Source organism: Tigriopus californicus, chromosome 12 (genome assembly GCF_007210705.1).
Source record: "Tigriopus californicus strain San Diego chromosome 12, Tcal_SD_v2.1, whole genome shotgun sequence".
Lineage (NCBI taxonomy): Eukaryota > Metazoa > Arthropoda > Copepoda > Harpacticoida > Harpacticidae > Tigriopus > Tigriopus californicus.
Genome location: NC_081451.1, coordinates 13,669,682 through 13,689,194, shown reverse-complemented (window position 1 = coordinate 13,689,194; position 19,513 = coordinate 13,669,682). Strand labels below are relative to the sequence as shown.

At 40.8% G+C, this 19,513-nt stretch overlaps 4 protein-coding genes across 5 annotated transcripts; 1 reads left to right on the top strand and 3 right to left on the bottom strand.

Annotated features, from left to right (window-relative positions):
- Positions 1-824: 824 nt before the first annotated feature.
- On the bottom strand, positions 825-3,229 carry LOC131892263 (uncharacterized). Its single transcript, XM_059242055.1, has 4 exons — positions 2,800-3,229; positions 2,358-2,488; positions 1,742-1,998; positions 825-1,272 (listed from the first exon to the last, which is right to left on the bottom strand). Exons 2-4 carry the CDS (start codon positions 2,479-2,481, stop codon positions 973-975), a joined length of 681 nt encoding a protein of 226 aa, XP_059098038.1. The 5' UTR covers positions 2,482-2,488; positions 2,800-3,229; the 3' UTR covers positions 825-972.
- LOC131892261 (uncharacterized) lies at positions 3,229-4,805 on the top strand. The gene is made up of 4 exons (XM_059242054.1): positions 3,229-3,533; positions 3,587-3,774; positions 3,837-4,389; positions 4,448-4,805. Exons 1-4 carry the CDS (start codon positions 3,286-3,288, stop codon positions 4,710-4,712), a joined length of 1,254 nt encoding a protein of 417 aa, XP_059098037.1. The 5' UTR covers positions 3,229-3,285; the 3' UTR covers positions 4,713-4,805.
- Positions 4,806-4,861: 56 nt separating this feature from the next.
- Positions 4,862-6,810, bottom strand: LOC131892260 (uncharacterized). The gene is made up of 3 exons (XM_059242053.1): positions 6,521-6,810; positions 5,353-6,458; positions 4,862-5,197 (listed from the first exon to the last, which is right to left on the bottom strand). Exons 1-3 carry the CDS (start codon positions 6,699-6,701, stop codon positions 4,862-4,864), a joined length of 1,623 nt encoding a protein of 540 aa, XP_059098036.1. The 5' UTR covers positions 6,702-6,810.
- Positions 6,811-16,736: 9,926 nt separating this feature from the next.
- Positions 16,737-18,341, bottom strand: LOC131891625 (uncharacterized). Of its 2 annotated transcripts, none has more exons than XR_009374439.1 (4): positions 17,852-18,341; positions 17,327-17,462; positions 17,241-17,262; positions 16,737-17,173 (listed from the first exon to the last, which is right to left on the bottom strand). XR_009374439.1 is itself a non-coding variant. In XM_059241249.1 (4 exons), the coding sequence occupies exons 1-4, from the start codon at positions 17,428-17,430 to the stop codon at positions 16,824-16,826; spliced, it is 408 nt and encodes a 135-aa protein (XP_059097232.1). In that variant the 5' UTR covers positions 17,431-17,484; the 3' UTR covers positions 16,737-16,823. The 2 variants fall into 2 exon arrangements, 1 of the variants encoding a protein (XP_059097232.1); XM_059241249.1 differs by lacking the exon at positions 17,852-18,341 and having other exon boundaries at positions 16,737-16,958; positions 17,027-17,173; positions 17,327-17,484.
- Between the last annotated feature and the right edge of the window lie 1,172 nt (positions 18,342-19,513).

Here is a 19,513-nt window from a genome sequence, read left to right as displayed (position 1 = left end):
ACATTAAACCACAAGGATTCCTTACGAGACACTGTTTAGTACATAAAGGCATATTAGAAATGGTCTAACGATATCCTAGAGGGGGGCAACCATCCTAGCGATTGCCGTCAAAACAATGTCTGAAAATTCAAGTGAGCGCAGTCTTAAGGCCAGAACCAAAGATAAGGGCATCCTGAAGGCTGGCAAAGACCAAGAGACGTTGGTGAGCCTTTCAGTGTTTATCCTCAAACCATTTGAAAGTGGAGAACCTCATGCAAGTGCGATAAATTCATTTAGAACAGACCGGACCAAGGGCCGAAATCTGGAAATTCAAGAGTCAATCTTTCGGTAGCCAAACATCAGAGGGTTACCAATAACCTTTCGAGTTAGTTCGGATCATTCATGGTATGGCGCTAGGTTTTTCAACATGCCCTTTCGTTAAAAACTGCAGAATCAATATGATCAAATTATTCTTTGAGTAAGGGGAAAGGATTTTGAGAAGCCTCAAAGAGCTGCCCTTAATTTCTTTACACCCTGTATAAGGAGTGAATGATGATGATTATTATAAGGAGTGATGAAGTGATGATAAGGAGTGATGAAGTGAAGTGAAGTGATGATTGATTGATTGATGGCACAAGTGTGTCACCGGCTTCGAGTGGAAGAATCTCGCTCATTAGGTTAAAATTGTCGAGCATAATGCATGTTTTCCATAAGCCTTTTAACACGAACTCCAACTCCATCTTCATCCTTAGTTTTGAAAGAGACCAAAGGACCTAAAAGGCTGAAATTGTGTCCTTGAAATGATTCTCTGTTCTTTATTTTTACACAAAGCTCGCTCCCGTGAATACCAAAAAGGACCTTCCCAGGATTTATTTAATGCATTTTCGAAACCATGAAGTCGGTCAAAATAAAAGAAAAACACATAAACCAATGATCACTTCATGGTTCATACAGTGGCAAAAACATAGAATTGGGTTTTTGACCCCAACTCTTTTAAGTAATACAAATAACAATCTCGGCTCTGTTGCCGTTCTCTGTGTCGTCGGCGGCTAATCGAATGAAAAGCTCATCGTCAGAGAAATCGCGGATCTTGTCTCCTGTAATCGTGCCACAATATATTAGGGAATTTGTACACGGGTCTCGGTCGTCGGAGTCACTATTGTTTAATTCTTGCTGTTCATCGTTGACACCAAGAATGAATACAAGATCACCGCAATCTCCATCACTGTTCGGTTCTTGGAACTGGAAATCTTTTTCTTTAACGGTCACCGTTCCACTTACATTCGCCCCAAACTGAAATGACATAATTAAATTGGAAGCAAAAGAGAAAGACAATGAATAAATGAGCGTATCATCATTAAGGGAATGCAATTTCATGTGCTCTCCATCCGCACAGAGTTTCAAAATAGTCTGAAAATGTGAGCGTTTTGGATCTAGTTATTTATTGTCAATCTTTTCAAACGGAGACCATTATTCTGAGCCCAATCAATACCTTGCAGGAATTGCAATTGACTAAAAACTAAGTCAAAAATAAAGCCTTCAAAATGAATTGGTTTGAATTGATGTTTCCAATTTGAAGAGCTTGTCAAAGTGGCCCAAAAACAAATAAAATCCGTGGAAATTTGACAACAAAGCCATCACAAGTCATCATTTTCACCGTGGGCCCAATTTCCATTTAGACATTATCGTATACGCTCAAATCTGATTACCATCCTTAAAAATTACGTGTGCAATCAACAACTTAGAAACAACAGCAAATTACCTCAATGGTGTAATCGCAAAAGTATTTATCAAAAGACCCTGTATTATTCGGATATCCCTCCATGTTGAATCCAGTGGTTTGGAAAATATAACATCCACTCGGATTCGGCAGGGAAATGGTAAACTCTTCATCTACTCCACTACATTCTCCCTCATTTGGCATCGTTTCCATTACTCCGGAACCCTCATTTGGCATCGTTTCCATTATTCCGGAACCCTCATCGATTTCCAAACGATCTTTTATTTCGCCGACGGAAACTGAAAACATGTTAAAAAAGACGAAGAAAGATCAATCAATAATAGGTCATTGATCTTTAGTTCTTTGAAAATTGACGGATAAACTTCATTCTTCTTTTGCAATTCCAACGCTTTTCGCCTTTAATAATCATCAATCAAGCATCCATGATGTCTAAAAAGAGTCACAAAGCTGCGAATGAACTTGAGCACAAATTTGTGCCCTTTCATGCTTCTCCTGATTCTATATGTTTTTAAAAAGGCGGCGATTCCGAAAGGCGAAAGATTTCATTTGTATCCCCTGACAAAAACCAAGGTCACTGACAACACTCTCACCATTACTTTTGGCAATATCGTAACTATATCAACGGAATTTCACTTACTTCTTGGGGTATAACTCTTTAACCATTCAGTTGCTTGACGAAATGTGACGACATGGGAGTTACCAACTTGTTCTTGGATTACAATTAACAAAGTGACCAAGAGGCATGTCGTTGCAATCATCATATTGATTCTGAAATGAAAGTAAGTTGGAAAACGATACGGATTGGCAGTGTATAAACGAGTTCAAGTTCAGACTCGTCAGAATTGATTTGTTTTTCAATCTTTATTTATTTATTTGGGAATGTAATCCCCAGCACTGTTAAAATTATCTATTTATTATCTTTCAAGCTTTATAAAATATGTGGTCTCACAACGAATTTGACTTGGCAGACTGAGCTATGTAGACCATGAATGTGGGGTTGATCTACTGGAGTGCCATCTACATTTCGGACAAAGTGAAAGACGAACCCGAGACTTAAATGGAATAGACGAGGAACTTACTGGACTTGTTCAAAGGTTGGTTTGGAAACTGGAGAGATGCTGAGGGCCCTTGGATGGGATGAGAGTGAGGAGCAACGATAAATGGTTGGCTGGTGAATACAAAGTGAGTGGCTTCTAGCCAGCGAATAGCCAAGAGGCAAACTGGTAAATTCGTCAACAAATGTGTTCTCAATTCCACCTACTCCTAATGAGAACAAACATATTTGCTAGACTGAAATGAGGCAGAGAACCAAAAAAAGGGACTGATTGACAGCAGGCCACCTAAGTCCCATCAATAGGGACCTTTAAGCTGAGCTTAAACTCAACCTTTTGAGAAAGAGGGTCACGAAACCTCTTTGTTTTGATTGCCTTGGGCGGTCACCGGTCACAAATCACTTTGCCTCATTAAAGAGCAAAGTTTTTCAAGGCAATCGTCTTCCATCTCGACTGGAATCTTGTGTCAAGTATTAATAACAGACTCGAGTTTTTTATTCTATATTAAGAAGAATGAGCAAGTTCAACCGTCCAAACATTTCTATCCAAACCGGATTTCAGGCAATATCCGGCTTGAATTTCCGCAAAGGAATTCAGTCTAGCGGTGCAGAAATTCTTGGAAACCTGTTTGACGTTTATGAACTGCAAAAAGACGGAAAAAGTGTGATCAAAGGCAAAATACTTCGGACAACTTCCATTCGTGAAAGCCCGTATGATATTGATTTACAATTGGATGGAAACCGTCAAGTTGATAGGGCGAGGTAAGATTTTACTGAAATTCTAACATAGTGCTACTTGAACATATTACTTGTAGATGTTCGTGTGTGGCTGGGATATCAGGTCAATGCAAACACACAGCAGCGTTGTATGAGTTCATAAACACAGAAACAGGAGAAAGCAAGACTTCAGAGCAACAAACTTGGCATCGTCCATCCGAGGTTCTTTTGACAAAGTATCCCAAAGGCGAATCAATCCTAGAAATTCTCAGCAATACATCACTTGGTAGGTGAGATTCAATAATCAAAATGCACTCTTTTTAACTTCGAGATCTCTGTATACCGTAGATGTTACAACCTCAGTTCGTACTGAAGCACAAGCCAATCTAACACAAGAGCTACAAATGTTCGGCCTGACTTCAAGTTCCTTTTACGTTTGCCTTACTGCGGATCGAGAACAAGGGCTTACTGAATATCCGAAGGCCAAGCAAAAGCCGGAATTAGAGCAAGTGGTAAAGTCTCTTCTTCACAATCCTGCCAAGCTTCCGGAACAATTTCTTTCCGATATTAATCTTTCCATTGAAGAATCTCGCTTCTTTAACAAAAATGTTCTTTGTGACATGGAAAAGGCGATCGAACTTTGTGAAGCATCCCTTGGACAGGCATCTTCACCTGCGTGGCACAATTTACGTCGTTTTCGAATATCAGCATCGAGAGCAGGTCCGATAGGAGGAGCAAAGCAAGATCACACCTTGCTGAAGTACTTCTTTGAAGAAAAAAGTAGCAACAAATATATGCAATATGGTCGAGAGACAGAACCTAAGGCCAGAATGAGGTATGAGGATCAAACAGGCAACAAAGTGCTTCAGACGGGTGCCATTATAAGTCCAATCTACCCTTGGTAAATATTCTTAGCTTTGGAATGAAGATGTCAGATGTATTAACATCTGAATTTTTAGGTTATGTGCTAGCCCTGACGGTATTGCGATTGATGGAAATGGAAACCTCGTCGTACTAGAGATCAAGTGTCCCTTCACCTGTAAGACTGAGCATATCTCGAATTTAAGTTACCTGAAGGATGGTCAACTTCGGCGAAGTGACAAATATTACGCTCAAGTCCAGATCCAGCTTTTTGTAGCTAATCTAACCAAGGTTCATTTTTTCATCTACACTAGTGTAGATTCAAAGCTTATAGAAATCCCGAGGGATGATGAATACCTGTAGAATTTGATATCTAAATTAGAAAATCGATATTTTGGAAAGATCCTACCAGCCCTTTTGTCTAAGAAATTCTAAATTAGACCTTAGCTTCTTCATGTATTCACTTGCGTTACAGAAATAAAGCGTGAAACATATGGCATCAAGTGTTGAATTTAATTGAATGATTCTTCAGCTTCCTGTCCATTTTCCTTGGCTTCGTACATCTCATTGCCCTGGGAATCTCGGATCAAGACAGGAAAGAGGTTGCACAGCCCAGCAATTGTGACAAGGATCATGTCACTGTGCTCCAGAAGGTTTCGGGGGATGAAGTCTAAAACCTTAAATCGTTTCATTCGTTCAATGCATCTTTCCACGTGAATACGAGCGGATGAGCATTTGTAACCAGACTCGTTTTTTTCTTCAGTGAATTGTTGCCGACTTTCCTTAAACGGTGGCATGACTAAAATGCCACCACCCGAATTTACTTTGGTTTCTATCAAAGGAAAGCCCTGAAATTTGAATTGTAGATTAGATTAAGGCAATGTTTTACTGGTCAATGCATATTTGTTACAAGACTTATGCATCATTACATGTTAACATTAGGAAGTGCAATTTAAGTACTCGCGCAATTTTTAATGCAACAAAAAGAATTGAATAAAGATACCTTATCCGCCAAAACGACATCTCCTGGTTCCAGATAATTGAGGATACCGCTTCTAACTGTTATTTCAGCATCAGTTGCCTTTCCTCCGAATCCTTTTGAAATAAACATGATCTCTCCTGAGGGAGCACATCCAACCAGGAACTTAAGTGTGTGCCGACTTTTATAGCTTGAATATGTCTGAACACATGCCTTCGTAGATTTCAGCCGCTCGATCTCTACTTCAGAAGCATCAATTATGACTTTAGCATTAGGAAAGTCCTTCTTGATTGACTTTGGCATTCTTGCATAAATGGTTTTTCTGTCGTACCAGATTATAAAGTTCTTCGTGCAGTCATGTGCAACTTTAAGGACTTCAACGAAGATTTGGCTGACAGTTTGGGCAGAGACGTTGAACATGGCATTCATTGCTATGTACGGGAGATTTAACTTCATTTTCACCAGAAACAGAAAAAGCTTCATCTCTCGTTGGATAAAACGAGACGATGTCAAATTCTGTCCAAGCTTATACAGAAGAAAGTCGAACATTTTTCTTGATAAACCAGTCAGAGACTGAAAATGTGATTTTGGAAGATTCAAGAAGTATTGCATTCCTCCATTATCAGAATGAGTGTTTTCAGTGCTTGTACCGATGGCACGGGAGGGAATTTCTCTGTACTTTACAGCTTGTACACCTTGATCTTCATGCTGCGGAACATTGGCAGTAGTGGCAACATCGAGACAGTTCTCATCGTACATATTCGGCCGAGTCTCACATTCAAGATTGAAAATTCCTGAACTGTGCCTCAGCTTCAACGTCTGACAATAGCCTTCAATGAAGCACTTCACTGGCTCTGTATTCAATGAAGCGTGGCTACCTCCGGATACTGACAGATCTTGCGTTGAAAACACAGTGGCTACAATTTCTTGTGCGATGTTCTTAGGCTCTTTTGCTTCCTCCGTTTGCGTTTTGCTTTTGATCTTGACACTTTCGCGGTGTTTTCGACGCGCTATACGATCTTCATTTACTTTAACTGTCTTGTGAGGCAATACCGTTGGCACAAAGCTTGGACTGTCAGGATCATCGCTCCTTTTCCCAAGGTAAAAATGAGCAGAACAAATTCTGGCCTCTGAAAAATATTTGCCAAATCAATTTGATTGTAAGAGACTCTTGAGAAAATTAAAATTCTACCTTTGTTTGGTATCCATGGCGTACCATCAGAATTCTTCCGTCTCACAGCTTTGAGCCATAGATCACGTTGAGGATCATTTTTTGGAAATCTGAAGAAGCTAATACCCAATTTGCCGTCTCTTTTTTGATTGTGATGGCACAAAACCACACAACAGTAATGGCCACCTCGCTTTGGCGACATTTTTCAAATGAAATGTTGAGAAACGAATGCCAGATGTGTTGAATTCTCTTAGCAGCTCTCAAAAAGTGACCGCCCAGGCCATTTGTTTACTTTTCCTTTTTAAGATGACGTCATCAGTCAGCTGTAGCTTAAAGGTCCCTATTCAAGCCATTGTTTCATGTGTTGTATAATGTTATGTGATTGACAAGTAAACTAGAAGACGGTACTTTTATGACTGCCAAAAGGTTTTAGGTTTTTATTAGGCGTGAACACACGCCCTAAAAATGAGCAAAGAGCACACGCTTCATATGAGGCGTGCGGGTATGAGCAAGATAGGCGGGGAAACAGGCGCTCACGACATCAAGTTCACAACATCCCTCCCATACGGAGATAAGTAGATGCATGAATTTGTGAAATGGGCGGGAAAGAACGAGGGCTCTCAGATTCTCGTCCAAGCATATGAGGATATGTGGACATGTACCTGAAAGAGAAAAAAGCAGAGAGAGAGAGAAATTTTGGTTCACAAATGTTTTCATGTTGGCAAGTTAGATTAGGCTCTGATACGATACTTATAGAATAGGCAAAAAACAATGAGTAATAATGTCAAAGAGAGTGACTTTAAGGACAAAACTTGTGGGAGATAATCAAACCAAGATTCCAAAGGTAAGAGTGGCATAAGGGTTGGGTCGTGAATGTACACTGGGGTCGTTTTTTTGAAGGCGAATAGAATTTGACTTTGGGATGATGACAAGTTCACGTGAAACAAGCTAATATCGGGAAGGGTGTCAGAGAAAGCTGCAAGTTTTGATTCAAATAGGAATTGCGTGAGCACTTTAAAATATTTGTTCTGTCCCCGACAATGAGGCGGAATTGTCACCACTTGCAGTCCTTTAAAGGTCTTAACCGACGCTATACTCGGATTGCACCAAACCTCAAATGAATGGGTGCAATTATGATATATTAAATAATTCCTATTATTTAATTTCCATCCCTGTGGTCTTGCTGGGACAGTCGTAAGACGACACACCTGTAGAATCGTGTTGAAATGTTGTTTAAAAATAGCGATAATACAACTATCTGCAGTTCAGCTGGAGATGATGGGGTTTGGACAAACCGTGAATTTCGACAATTTTACGCACGCCCCAAAAATCTGTTTCAAAAAAATACCCCTGGGTTTGGATACAGACATGTCGATTCAAAAATCTGTTTCAAAAAAATACCCCTGGGTTTGGATACAGACATGTCGATTCACGATGTGTGGTAGAAGAAAGCGATTTTCCGAGGTAAAAACAGGGGCCCCGTTATAATGAAATAGGTTAAATTCATCGTTTTCCACAAATACTGGCACATGTAGTGCTATCCTGAGCGTGCCATTGGTATACATTTTAAAGCTATGTGGACATTGAAGGACGTCCAGAGGTGTGGACGCAGCAACACGATATCCTTTCTCACTGGCTTGGAGCTGAAGGAATACTAGCTCTTGCATTATGAACCTATTGGGGATCAATTGGGGAGAGAAAGATTTGGACCATACTAACAAGGCCACGCCGTTGCATACGCTTCTCGCTTTTGAGACAGCCACATTGGCAGATATTGCAATGCTGAACAATGTGCTTACTTTATGCAGTGAAATATTAGATTTGTTGATCTGCGCGTTCAGGACTTTCCTGAGCTCGTCAATGTGGTCCTCCTCAAGATGCAGTGAGTGTTCATGGATATGGACGATTGACAATAAATGCTCTTGATTTCGTAGTAACTGCTGATCTGATTGCGATTGGGAGTGACTGGAGCTGAAAAGATACCCTCCAATCCCAACTGCTAGAGAGGCCAAGGCGACCCTTGTGAAGATTTGTCGCTTGGTACGAGAGAGGTGCGGAACCTCGAGGGCTTCGAGTAAGTTTTCTACTTGGACTAGACCTTGTTGGCACGAGTGATTCGCCATTCGAACAGCATGATTCACTGAGAACACTCATGTGTCACTAGTGTTCAAAGTGTTGCCAAACCATTGGTACAGCTCACATACCGTTGTCAGATCGTCATGTAGCGATGCCATATCCATTTCCAAGACCATTTCGGCCATGCCGGACATGGGGAAAACCACTCCAAAGTCTTCAAAAAGTGGATAGTTGTCTGCCTCTCGAAAATATCGTTGCTATCGTACTAACACATTGGTACCGAAAGCTGAAGTACAAAGGATCACAACGAAGGGAAAGTATTTCATTGTGGTTCTGAATTCTCCGATTATACGCCTTACACTCGATTGGTTGGTTAGGTAGCGTGATCTCTGGGACTACGACTGAAGACGATCTCGTAGTCCTTAGGCCTAAGATTTGATCGGCGAGGCAAGTTGGTTTGTCGCTCCTAGCATCCTGATTTCCCATGGTGCTTCGATTACGCTTGCTAAAAGTGCGAAGCGTGTCGGTGAATCTCTTAACAGGCGTCTGTCGAATAGCGTTACTAGACTTACCGTCCAGATCGGTTGACCTCGTCACGGAGCTTGCGCAATCTGGCGGGACAGGAACGTCGCTTTCAGACTCACTTTCGGAGATTTCCTCCGGAAAGAACTTGTTTCTATGAGAATTGGCGTAATTGGGAGAATAGTCTTCGTCAATTCAAATTCTCCCATTGTGGGTAACCATGAGCCACTTCGCCGATCCGACTGGAAGGACTAGTGCACTAGGAAGGACAACAACAACATTCTGCTTACATCATTCAGGGTCATCAGTCTTCGTCGTACAGGATTTGACATAAACTTGGGCAACTTTTAAAGGAATTGATGGTTGAGAGTTCTAAGCACAAAATTAGATGAATTCAATTGCAATGTCCATGAGCTGGTCATAATGACACTTTGACTAGCTCATGTGGACTAGGTTGTGCCTAACATCTAAATTTTTGTAATCTGAATTTGAGTTTTTTTTCCAATCTGACTGACTCTGAATCCAAAAGCAAAGAGTTTAGCCTAATCCAATTCTGAGATTTTTTTGCTGAATTCAACAATAATACACTTTTTTTGCTTAATCCAATTCAAATCAATTTTCATACTTAGTACTAGGGATCACATTACCTGTAGTGGTCAGAATTTCCATGAAAAAACGAATCAACTAATAAAAAATTTGATCTCCACCACTACTTTAGTAAAAGGTATGTTTCATCTGTAAAACACATATTATATAGTTTTAAAAATTGAGCATTTTTTGCTACTTTAATGATATGATATGACAATATTAGTGAAAACCAAAGGTTGTTAAGTACATGTAGGAGCACAAAAATGTTGTATCTTGTTTTTTAGTACCTCTTCTGTTTCGAAAAGTACGTCAGTTACCTCCCACAATTTGTGCTGACATCATCATGCAGCTACTAGTGATGGGATCAATTAAGTTTTAAAATCAGGATTGCCAGAAAGCTAGGAAAGTCAACACACCTCCCTGCCCATCGCAAGATAAAAGGTTAGCTCTTGTTCCGTCCACAATCGAGTACATCATCCTAATATGATATGGATAAATGATGTACAGGATGATTGCTCCCGGAACTGAGTTTATTGAAATGTCTGTAAGAAGTGTATATTAACATCATATAACTCATCATATTGCTGCCCATCATGTAGTCCGTTTGCGGTCAGATGTCGACCAAATTCGTGGTTTGAGACCAGAAACGTCGTAATCCAAGTCTCGGAAAGCTGTGAGGTTTAAAGATACTCTCGAGGAATCGATTCTCAGAAATTGATCGGACGTAATCGCAAACATCCTTGGTCACCAAAAACGATATTCTCGTGATCATTTTGAGAAGGGGGAAGAGAATCTGAATAAGCAATCTCATCCTCAAGAATCGATGTTACCAAAATGTCGGCCCCCTGACGGCAAATGACGACCAATCCTTCCCGAATGTCCCGTTGGGACGTAGTAGTTCCGGCCCAATGTCAACCCTTTGCCGTTCAGACCCAGTGGTGGCCAGATGTGACCCATATTCCACACCTTACAGAAGAGGCAGACACAATCCATTGTCAGCAATCCGAGAAACCCCTTGATGGTCAATGTGACTGGCCTGACGAAAGGAGGTCAACCCTGGACATTGGTATGTGAGCATCCCTGTTGCGGTCAGATGTCGTTCAAGTGCAACAGTTTACAGCAGAAGCCGCCACCGTGCAACAGGGGCCCTGAGACAACCCTTTTAGCCCCCATGAGGAAGAGGCGGAAGTCAACGTGGTACGGGAAGTTTAACCAAAAAGACAGCCACACATCACTCTTCAACAAGAAAAGTCACAATTTGGTGCTCAAGGAGAAGAGAGCAACCCATCATCCTTCAATGAGGACAGAAGTCACATTTTCGGGCTCGAGGAGAAGAGTCAGTGTTTGAAACTCTCTGAGCTCTCTCACCATTGAACATTGAAAGTGAAAACAACTCCCATCTTGAAGCTCTTGCTGGTGGTTGAGTCGAGAACAGTGAGCCAGCATAGACGAGTTGAAAAGTCTCTGGAGCTGAGTACAGGTGCAACTTCTGAGTTATACTCCGTCAGTTCGATTCTGGACCTTCAATCCCATCGAACCGACGTCATCGCAGTGGATCTCCGTTGGACGCAAGAATCTCCCTCATCAAAAGTAGGATCAAACCATTTTTTGTCCATGTGTACTTTCCCTCTTCCATGGCCAAGCAATTACCCCCTCTTTCATTACCCGAGCAAGACAGCTGATTGGTAGAGTGTCATTTTCATGTTTGTGATGAATAAAGTAGATTGAACTGTACAGTTTGCCTTGAAGAGTAGCCTAGATTTCCCAGATGACCAAGATCGCGCTGGCATCGTTGGGAGTAGAGGTAGCAAGTGATTTGTATGGAACTGTAACCGAAGGTCATTTTGATATGGCAAGAATCAGATGTTAGACTCTAAGAGTAGAGATCAGCATAGTTTGATAGATGCCCACTTGACTAGGATAGTGACCACATTTTGCAGGATAGTTACCTTGGAGATTGGCCCAGGTATATGCCAGACAACCGAGATTGATCTGGGACCGTGGAGAGGTAGAGGTACCTAACGGTTTGTATCCTTATTCAATTGATGATTGTTTGAGGCCCTGATAAAGGAAGCTCGAACTATTGCTCGTATGCCCTGATTAGGGTTGTAACCGGAGGCCTTAAGATAGGTCTAAGAAATTAAAGCCCATGTACAGTACTAGGTGCTCTCCATCTTTGAGAGCTATCAAGGTATTTTTACCTAGTGCTCGGGTCAGGAGTTCCATGTTTCCGTTCACCATGGGAATTCAATAAGTCAGGACCTTTCACCCCTGGGTGGTGGACGGAACAGCTCTGACCAAAAAGCAACGCTGGTTTGAGCGAAGAAAAATCAGGGTTACTTTTTGTGACTAATTAACGGGTTTCTGATGTTCGGCTCGTGATGCCATATGCCATTGGAAATGTAAATTGGTAGCCCTAGTTGCAACCTCCCGTGATTATTTATTTGATCCCATCAGTAGCAGCTACTACTTCAATGTCTCAATAGGAGTGCAGTTTTGCAACCTTATCTTCAGGACAATTTACTTTATTTTAAATTACATGTCAAAGATGGAGCTGGCCACTCTTTGACACTACTATAAAACCTTAAACTATGATTAAACTTTGATATCTTAAGTTTAGTCCACTTTTCCACTTTTCTCAGCCTTTTTTGGATCTTATGCATAACGCTAGTTACAGTGTGATTATGACCAGCTCATGGACCTTGCAGTTGAATTCATCTAATTTTGTGCCTAGAACTTGCAACCATTGATCCCTTAGAGAGTGTTTAATTCAAATTCTGTAAGTACTTTGAAATCTATTTATGACCGTAATATCCCATTCATGAATAACGAAACCTCGGGTCTCGATTACCGAAGAAAATGAGTTAGAGTCTTCGTCTCTTCACATGTCATCAGCTTTTGTTAATATTGTTAGTCGCTTCTTCAATTGTATTAATGTGAAAAGCACCCACTTTGAGAGCCGAAGAGCCGTGTCTAGGGACGATCAAAGCGAACTTGAATTCTCCGCAATTTGTTGCAGTGCATTGAAGATTGGATGAAAATGAAAACAAAGAAGAAACTGTCGTCGGAAACTTTTTTCACGTTGCGCTTCACCGTCAGAGGGCTAATAGAACTCTCCGATTACACTTTCAACACAACATACTTGGATTCCATCCTCTCTGGGAAGATAAACGGGGATCCAATTGAACGGCGATTTGGCATTGATCGGCAATTATCTGGCGCTCATTTCTATGTCTCTTTGAAACAGCTCTTGGAAAGCGAGAAGAAATTGCGAATCCGCTCTCTCATCCGCTTTGACAAGTTGAGGGTGCAAGACTTGAGGAAACTGTATTGTGATCGCAACGAATCCAATTGGGAAGAACCCGATAGGGATGCCGCTCATGATCTCTCATTGCAAATTGAAATCAAAAGCGTTGTCTGTCATTGCTCTGGATACATAGCGCGAAATTTGAAAAGACTAAGCAAATGTGACCATTGCAAAGAACTTCTAATAGACAACAAAAGGGATGACTATGAATTAGAAATGGAAGATAATGTGCCGAAAGATGGTTCAGTTACCTCGTTCTTGCAATTTTTAAATCGAGGTGGACCAATCTGCCCTTCAGAATTGGTAGTCCTAACCACCTTCATTGCAATTCATTTAAGTTACGAGAAGAAATCTTCAACAGTGAGACAGCTAAGAAGGTACTCACGGATTGTACGGATCCATTGACGGTTTTTGTGCTGTGCTTTGATAGAAGACTTCATACCTCAAGTCGGATGGATACACGTAATCCTGAACCAATTTTGTTCCAAGGAACATTCCTTCTTGTCGTTTGTAAAGAGCATTGCTAAGAAGACATTTGATTTCCCTGGGAAAAACTTCGCCTCCGATGTCAATGACAATGTTCACGAGAGTAGAAAACGGGGCAGTCGTCCTCAAACTTCACCAGCCAAACCAAAAATTAACAAGCTCTCAAGCAACTCATATCATTAATACCCTTGAATGAGCATTTTGAGCCCAAACCCTAAAAACATGCCACGAATCCTTCAAATCATCATGATCATGATCAAATGATCATATATTCAACAATACACCAGATACTTCGATTGGATTGCGTCAAACTTGTTTCTCTTCATGACACAGGCTACTTTCTGCATAAAGATTAGTTCATATACTTAGCTTGTAGAGCGCGAGGAACCCATGACGTTTCCATGGTTAACTTAACACAATGGCCTAACTTGGCTGTCAGAGGAAAGCCTTTTCCTCTCTTAAGAGTCCCTGTTATGTTCCTAGTGAAACATCTTTGGACTTGTTCCTACTTTTGCAAACCTCCTGAACTCTTTGGAGCCCAAATGGTTGAAATGTATTCAAGATGAGCCTGAACAATCGATTTATACAGAGTTAGCATTGTGACACTACATCTCTGGACTTAAACTTGCAATATATCCAACCAAACATTGAAAAGCTTTTCCCACCTTACCAACCAAAGGTCCAAGGACAACGACTCCTTTTGGCCGTCATTCCGAAGACTATTTCGGCATCTTTCCGGCAAAATGAAAGACGAATCGAGACTCAAATGAAATAGACGAGAAACTTACTGGACTTGCTCAAAGGTTGGTTTGGAAACTGGAGAGATGCTGAGGGCCTTTGGATGGAATGAGAGTGAGGAGCAGTGGTGAATGGTTGGCTGGTGAAAGCAAACTGAGTGGCTTCAAGCAATCGGAGAGCTGAGAGGCAAACTGGTAGATTCGTCAACAAATGTGTTCTCAATTCCACCTACTCCTAATGAGAACAAACATATTTGCTAGAGCAAAATGAGGCAGAGAACCAAAGAAAAAGAGAAAGACCAGGGCCAATTCAGCCCACCAATTCCAGCCATGGTTTCATGATGTCAGACTCCCAAATCGAATGGAAATCATTGCAACTCCAAGATTTGATTTATTCACCTAAATATGTTCCCCTCGAAGGTCAGTGATGCCAAACAGTGTCTTTACCCCAAGAAGGACGTCCAATTGGAGGCCATTTGGGGAACGGAGAGGATGGCTGATTTGCGATCCATTAGAAAAGGCTATTCTTGATTTTCGAGTCCGACAGCTGTTATCAATGAAGCTCTAGAGATGAGGGTTGGGTGAAGCCGATAAAGAACTAGAATCACAAGTGAATCCCCCCCAATAATCAAGACAACAAATGACAAGCCCAACCTCATACAGAGGAATGGAACTGTGTTCTCCATCATTCTAACGTCAAGCCGAAGGAAATCTCCGGAAACAGGGACAAAAAGATTAAAGAGGGACAACTGGAGAACAGAACTGATAACTTATAACTCGGGGACGCCTTGCATCAACCCGCCTTAACTCTACCAAAGTCGACGACGATTTGGACAACAAGTCCAAGAAAACCAGTAAGCAAGCATAAACTGTACTCGACTTCTTAGAAACCAAACTTCTTCTTTACCCTCAACAATTTGGGGTAAGAAAAACAAAACACGATGACGCGATTCAAAAGTTTCTGCAAAACACGTCGGATAACCAAGAAAAAGGATTTGCCTTCCAACAATATTTCTCGATTAAAAAAAAGGCCCTTGATTGCCTTGACCATGATATCTGGATCAACAAGGTCGCAAAGTATGGGTTGCATATCTTATTACTTACAAGAACAATTGATATACTTTTCAGTGTTGTCATTCGTTGTCGTGCTCTCTACCTCAGCTATTATACAATCATCTATTTCAACTTTCCAATCACGATTGAAATAACTTTGATATCATTATCATGAAAGTGGGTTTCCTTACATTTACAATAAGTTCATTTCTTTGACACCCATGCTGAATATTTTTCAAGTTCATGGTTTACCTCTTCTTCTAGTCTGACTGGTTGATTTCCAAGATATCACAGTGCAAGATCATTAGAAGCTTTCATTCATGATGTTGTGGAAGCCACTCACTCGTCTCCGGCTTATTGTTGATTTTTTGGAAGGAAGACGACGGTGTAATTCATCAGAGCAACAAATAAAGGAAATAGGGAGATAAAATGTCGAATACAGCAATATCTTGTTGAACATGTATGTACCGAAGGGGTGTGAGCGGCGGATGATCTTTAATTCCAACGCCCTTGGAAGTGGAGGAGCAGGAAAAGGAACGAATCCGGTAAAAACTGCGAAGAGGTGTTCAATGGGGCAAGTTGGAGTCATTGATGTGTGAGAGTATAACGTCTACATAAGCCGTTAATATGGGAGGGAGGATAGGATCAGACTTTGATGAACCACCGTGTATAGACCGATGAGTCTGAAAGAGTAAGGGATAAGAGCAGTATGCAGGTTCTTGAGAGCAGATTGCAAGTTTGTCCAGGATAAACCAAAACCTCTTATTTTACGTTCGATATGTATCTAATCCACCTTGGTCTCTCTCATTTTCTCTCCAGGTGAAGAGCTAGTTATGCTCACTATTGGTAAGCATTTAATAATGTGGGAATCATACTATCTTCTACAAGTTTCTCCAATTTCATTTTTATAGGTCAACAACACCCCAGCCTTATCGAAATTGGACGTGAGCGATCCATTTCGTTGTCTTATCCCGTATAAGAAGAAAACAACGACGACAATTGACAAACGGAAATTTAGTAAGGACACATGATTTTACCTGGTGTTCGTGGTTTTTATTTAATCGATGTGAAACAATCAACAGTAGACCGACTAAGTACGTAAATGTAAAAAAGAAATATTTGATGTTCGGTTGGTAAAATAAAACCTCGAAACATTAAATCCGGCGGTAGGTTTGAGTCCGTTGCCAAATCAATCATTATGTAATGGGCTCCACGAATCAATGGAAATCGCAAGTTCAAGGTTTCAAAGCAATAGGTTAGGATATTAGAATCTCCGTTGGGCGCAAAGTTTGAACTAATCATTTTCATGACTGATCTAGAGCCTCGATGGTTCAAAATGATGATATTAGACATGTTGCGGAGAATTGTGGTGTGATGTCTCGCTCTTGAATGGAAGTTTTGCACTAAAAAGGAACATTGGGAGTTATCGTCATTTGACTACTCTTTGGCATAATAGTCTTTTTCTGGGTTAACAACGACAATGACTGAAATGTTGTAATGGTGTGATCCCATTTGGAATAATGCCTTGAATTCTGATGCAGAGTACAATACATTTTTATCTTCGTGCTAAATTAGTTTTCAAGTTTGTACCTTTTCTTTCCATGGCATCATTTCCAAAGTCGTCTAAGATCAAAAGCTTTTGACTGAATTTTTCTGCGTATAGGTCCAAATTTTGTGGCCTCACAACCCGCTGAAATGGATCACACCAACTGGTATTGTGCCCAAAATAACGATATGTCGCAAGAGTAATCTTTTTACATCATGACGTTCAATGGAAGGGACGGCTTGAACCAAAAGCGATGTAAATTCGAAGTCGTGAGCAGATGGGCCACAATAAATAGCTCGAGAAAAAGAACCTCGAAATACTTCATTGCGATGCTGAAGCATATCCAACACAAGTTTGCTCTAGGAGGAAAAGGAATATCGTCGCATCAATTAATACAATTTTCATCCTTTTATGGATTGTTGTTACCTTTCCACTCATTGACGGTCCGCTAAAAAAGTTCAAGCATCAAGCGGATATCTTTTTCTTCACCAACAATATTTAGGATGCTCTACGTTATGTATATTCTGGCTGGCAGGTTGATTTTCCCAAAATTAGGACTAACGCTAATTTGCTGGGGGGCACTTCCGGAATTAATTTGAATCTGACGGTCAACCATTATTCTTCACCAGCTGACAAGTAGGACTTCCACTGGAAAAAGATAAGATTTAATAAATGTAATTAGTGTATTCAATTTCACCTACTTCTTATGTCTTTTTTTCTTTTTTCAAAACAAAAATAGTTATCATCATCAGAAGTGTCATTGTCACTATCGGCGTTCTGGTGATTCAGTGTTGAAGCATTATGTTCGATTTGGGAAAGACTACTGTCTTGTTGCATGGGTGGGATAATTGGATCCTCTGTTTGAGAAGATTCTTCAACTGACGGCTCCTTCTCCACGCTTTCTTTAGCCCAAGAAATATCTTGGTTACTGTTTTTTTTATCTTCAATCTTCCTTTGACACTTCTGATGAGCCTCCTCGACCTTCTTCAAGTGAAAGTATTCGGCACAAGATATCAGCATTTTAGCTTCCATTTTACCCGAAAGAAAACCCGATGCAGTAACTTGGGCAAATGTACTCTCAATGCCCTTAAAAATTGACTTTTATCCAAAAGGGAGGCGCCTTTCAGTGCTAAAAATGAAATCAAATATCAATTCAAGATGAATCAGTACTGAAAATACGATGAGTATGTATGTGTACCGTTTAAGCTTGATGAATTATTCAAACGTTCATGAAAATGCAGGGCTTTGTTGGATTTTACAAGCAATTCGAAGTGTGTTTTTTTCACTAGTATTTTCCCAACAGCCACTAAATGAAGCACATCCAGGATCAAATTGATTTGCTCTCCACTGGCTGATCTTAGTACAGAGTTGAAGGAACTCGACGTCTTCTTTGAGGAGGTCAGTAAATTTGTCATGAATTGGCGGTTGGCTGTAAGCATTCGCTTAATTCTTTTATCTTCTTCAGTTCTTTGACTCATGCTGCCAGTCAATGGAAACCAAGGCCGAGGCAAATAGAACATTCTGAGTCTTCACCTAGCCAAAACGGTCAAACAGCCCGGCATTTTAAAAGCAAAGGACTTGACTCGACCCGTGTACTGCTACTTTAAAGCCACAAAGTATGGAAAGAGCCTTGCCAAGTAAGGGCCCATTACCCAGGGTGTCAAGGGTATGCTCTAAGTTGAAGAAGAGGAAATGCGGCAACAGAACACCTCCTTCTCGAGCGTAAGCTACTTCAGCGTTGTGGCTGAGGTTGGCCTCTCAGGTAAGAACTAACGCGAATGAAAGTTTAAGCCAGGCCATAACTTGATGTGCTCCTATGCATTTCAGACTTTTAGCGCCGAAGGAATAAATCACGGATTAAACACGTAAGGGCCCGTTAACGTGCACATCTTTTGTAATGAAATTGTAAATTTGTAATGGCACATATTCTCCTTGCCTTTATAGAGGAAACTTCAGCATGCACACTGACGTCCGAGTCATATTAGATATCATGATGGAAATAATGTCCGATTATTTTCGATCTAATCAGGCGTTAGAGTTGAACCAGGGAGTGGAGCTTAGGGTCAAGATCTTGTCCCTTGAGCATGTGGACCATAAAGTGGCAACACAAGGTTTTGTACCTCAGGCTCCAATCAATCAAGAAGCAGGGGCTGGAGATTTTCAAATGTTTCCATAGGAATTCAATGTTCAGTTTGACTTCAATGATTTGCGTTTCAAGGGCAATTGCCTTGTTTCCTCAGTTTCCTCAGTTCTTTTTTCCTGGAACAATTTTTGAACATAGCAGATTTGAAAACTTGGGGCACAATCCGGTTTTTACATTCTCTGACATTAAAACGAAGGCAGCGTGCTCAAATCCTTCTGAGTGAGAAATCAATAGAAATTGCAAATCAGTAAGTAATACTTATCCCTGTTATGCGTATTAAATTAAAGTGAAATCTTCTGTTAATGGCACTTTCCATCAGGTTGAACATATCGTTCGGAGGGCCTCAAAAAGTTGAAGTGTTCGGGGATATTGCCGCAGTGTTAGAGATGAACATTGTTGTCCATGGATCGCATGGAATATTATGTTTCCCCCGACCCATGCTCCTCAACGACCTATCTTGAACTTGTTCGTGAGGCCAGATGGTGTGGATTGCATTGCTCACATATCAGTAATCAAATACATGTCACTGTTTGAAAAGACCATGAAGAAGCGATGT

Excerpts from the sequence above, each read along its gene's own strand:
- LOC131892263 (XM_059242055.1), bottom strand. The coding sequence starts at position 2,481 with ATGATGATTGCAACGACATGCCTCTTGGTCACTTTGTTAATTGTAATC. Across the intron at positions 1,999-2,357 it reads AAAGAGTTATACCCCAAGAA|TTTCCGTCGGCGAAATAAAA; the intron begins GTAAGTGAAATT and ends ACATGTTTTCAG. Across the intron at positions 1,273-1,741 it reads TTTGCGATTACACCATTGAG|TTTGGGGCGAATGTAAGTGG; the intron begins GTAATTTGCTGT and ends ATGTCATTTCAG.
- LOC131891625 (XM_059241249.1), bottom strand. The coding sequence starts at position 17,430 with ATGGTTGACCGTCAGATTCAAATTAATTCCGGAAGTGCCCCCCAGCAA. Across the intron at positions 17,174-17,240 it reads GACCGTCAATGAGTGGAAAG|AGCAAACTTGTGTTGGATAT; the intron begins GTAACAACAATC and ends TTTTCCTCCTAG. Across the intron at positions 16,959-17,026 it reads CTTCCATTGAACGTCATGAT|CGGGTTGTGAGGCCACAAAA; the intron begins GTAAAAAGATTA and ends GATCCATTTCAG.
- LOC131892261 (XM_059242054.1), top strand. The coding sequence starts at position 3,286 with ATGAGCAAGTTCAACCGTCCAAACATTTCTATCCAAACCGGATTTCAG. Across the intron at positions 3,775-3,836 it reads TCTCAGCAATACATCACTTG|ATGTTACAACCTCAGTTCGT; the intron begins GTAGGTGAGATT and ends TGTATACCGTAG. Across the intron at positions 4,390-4,447 it reads ATAAGTCCAATCTACCCTTG|GTTATGTGCTAGCCCTGACG; the intron begins GTAAATATTCTT and ends CTGAATTTTTAG.
- LOC131892260 (XM_059242053.1), bottom strand. The coding sequence starts at position 6,701 with ATGTCGCCAAAGCGAGGTGGCCATTACTGTTGTGTGGTTTTGTGCCAT. Across the intron at positions 6,459-6,520 it reads GCCATGGATACCAAACAAAG|AGGCCAGAATTTGTTCTGCT; the intron begins GTAGAATTTTAA and ends AATATTTTTCAG. Across the intron at positions 5,198-5,352 it reads ATGTCGTTTTGGCGGATAAG|GGCTTTCCTTTGATAGAAAC; the intron begins GTATCTTTATTC and ends TTCAAATTTCAG.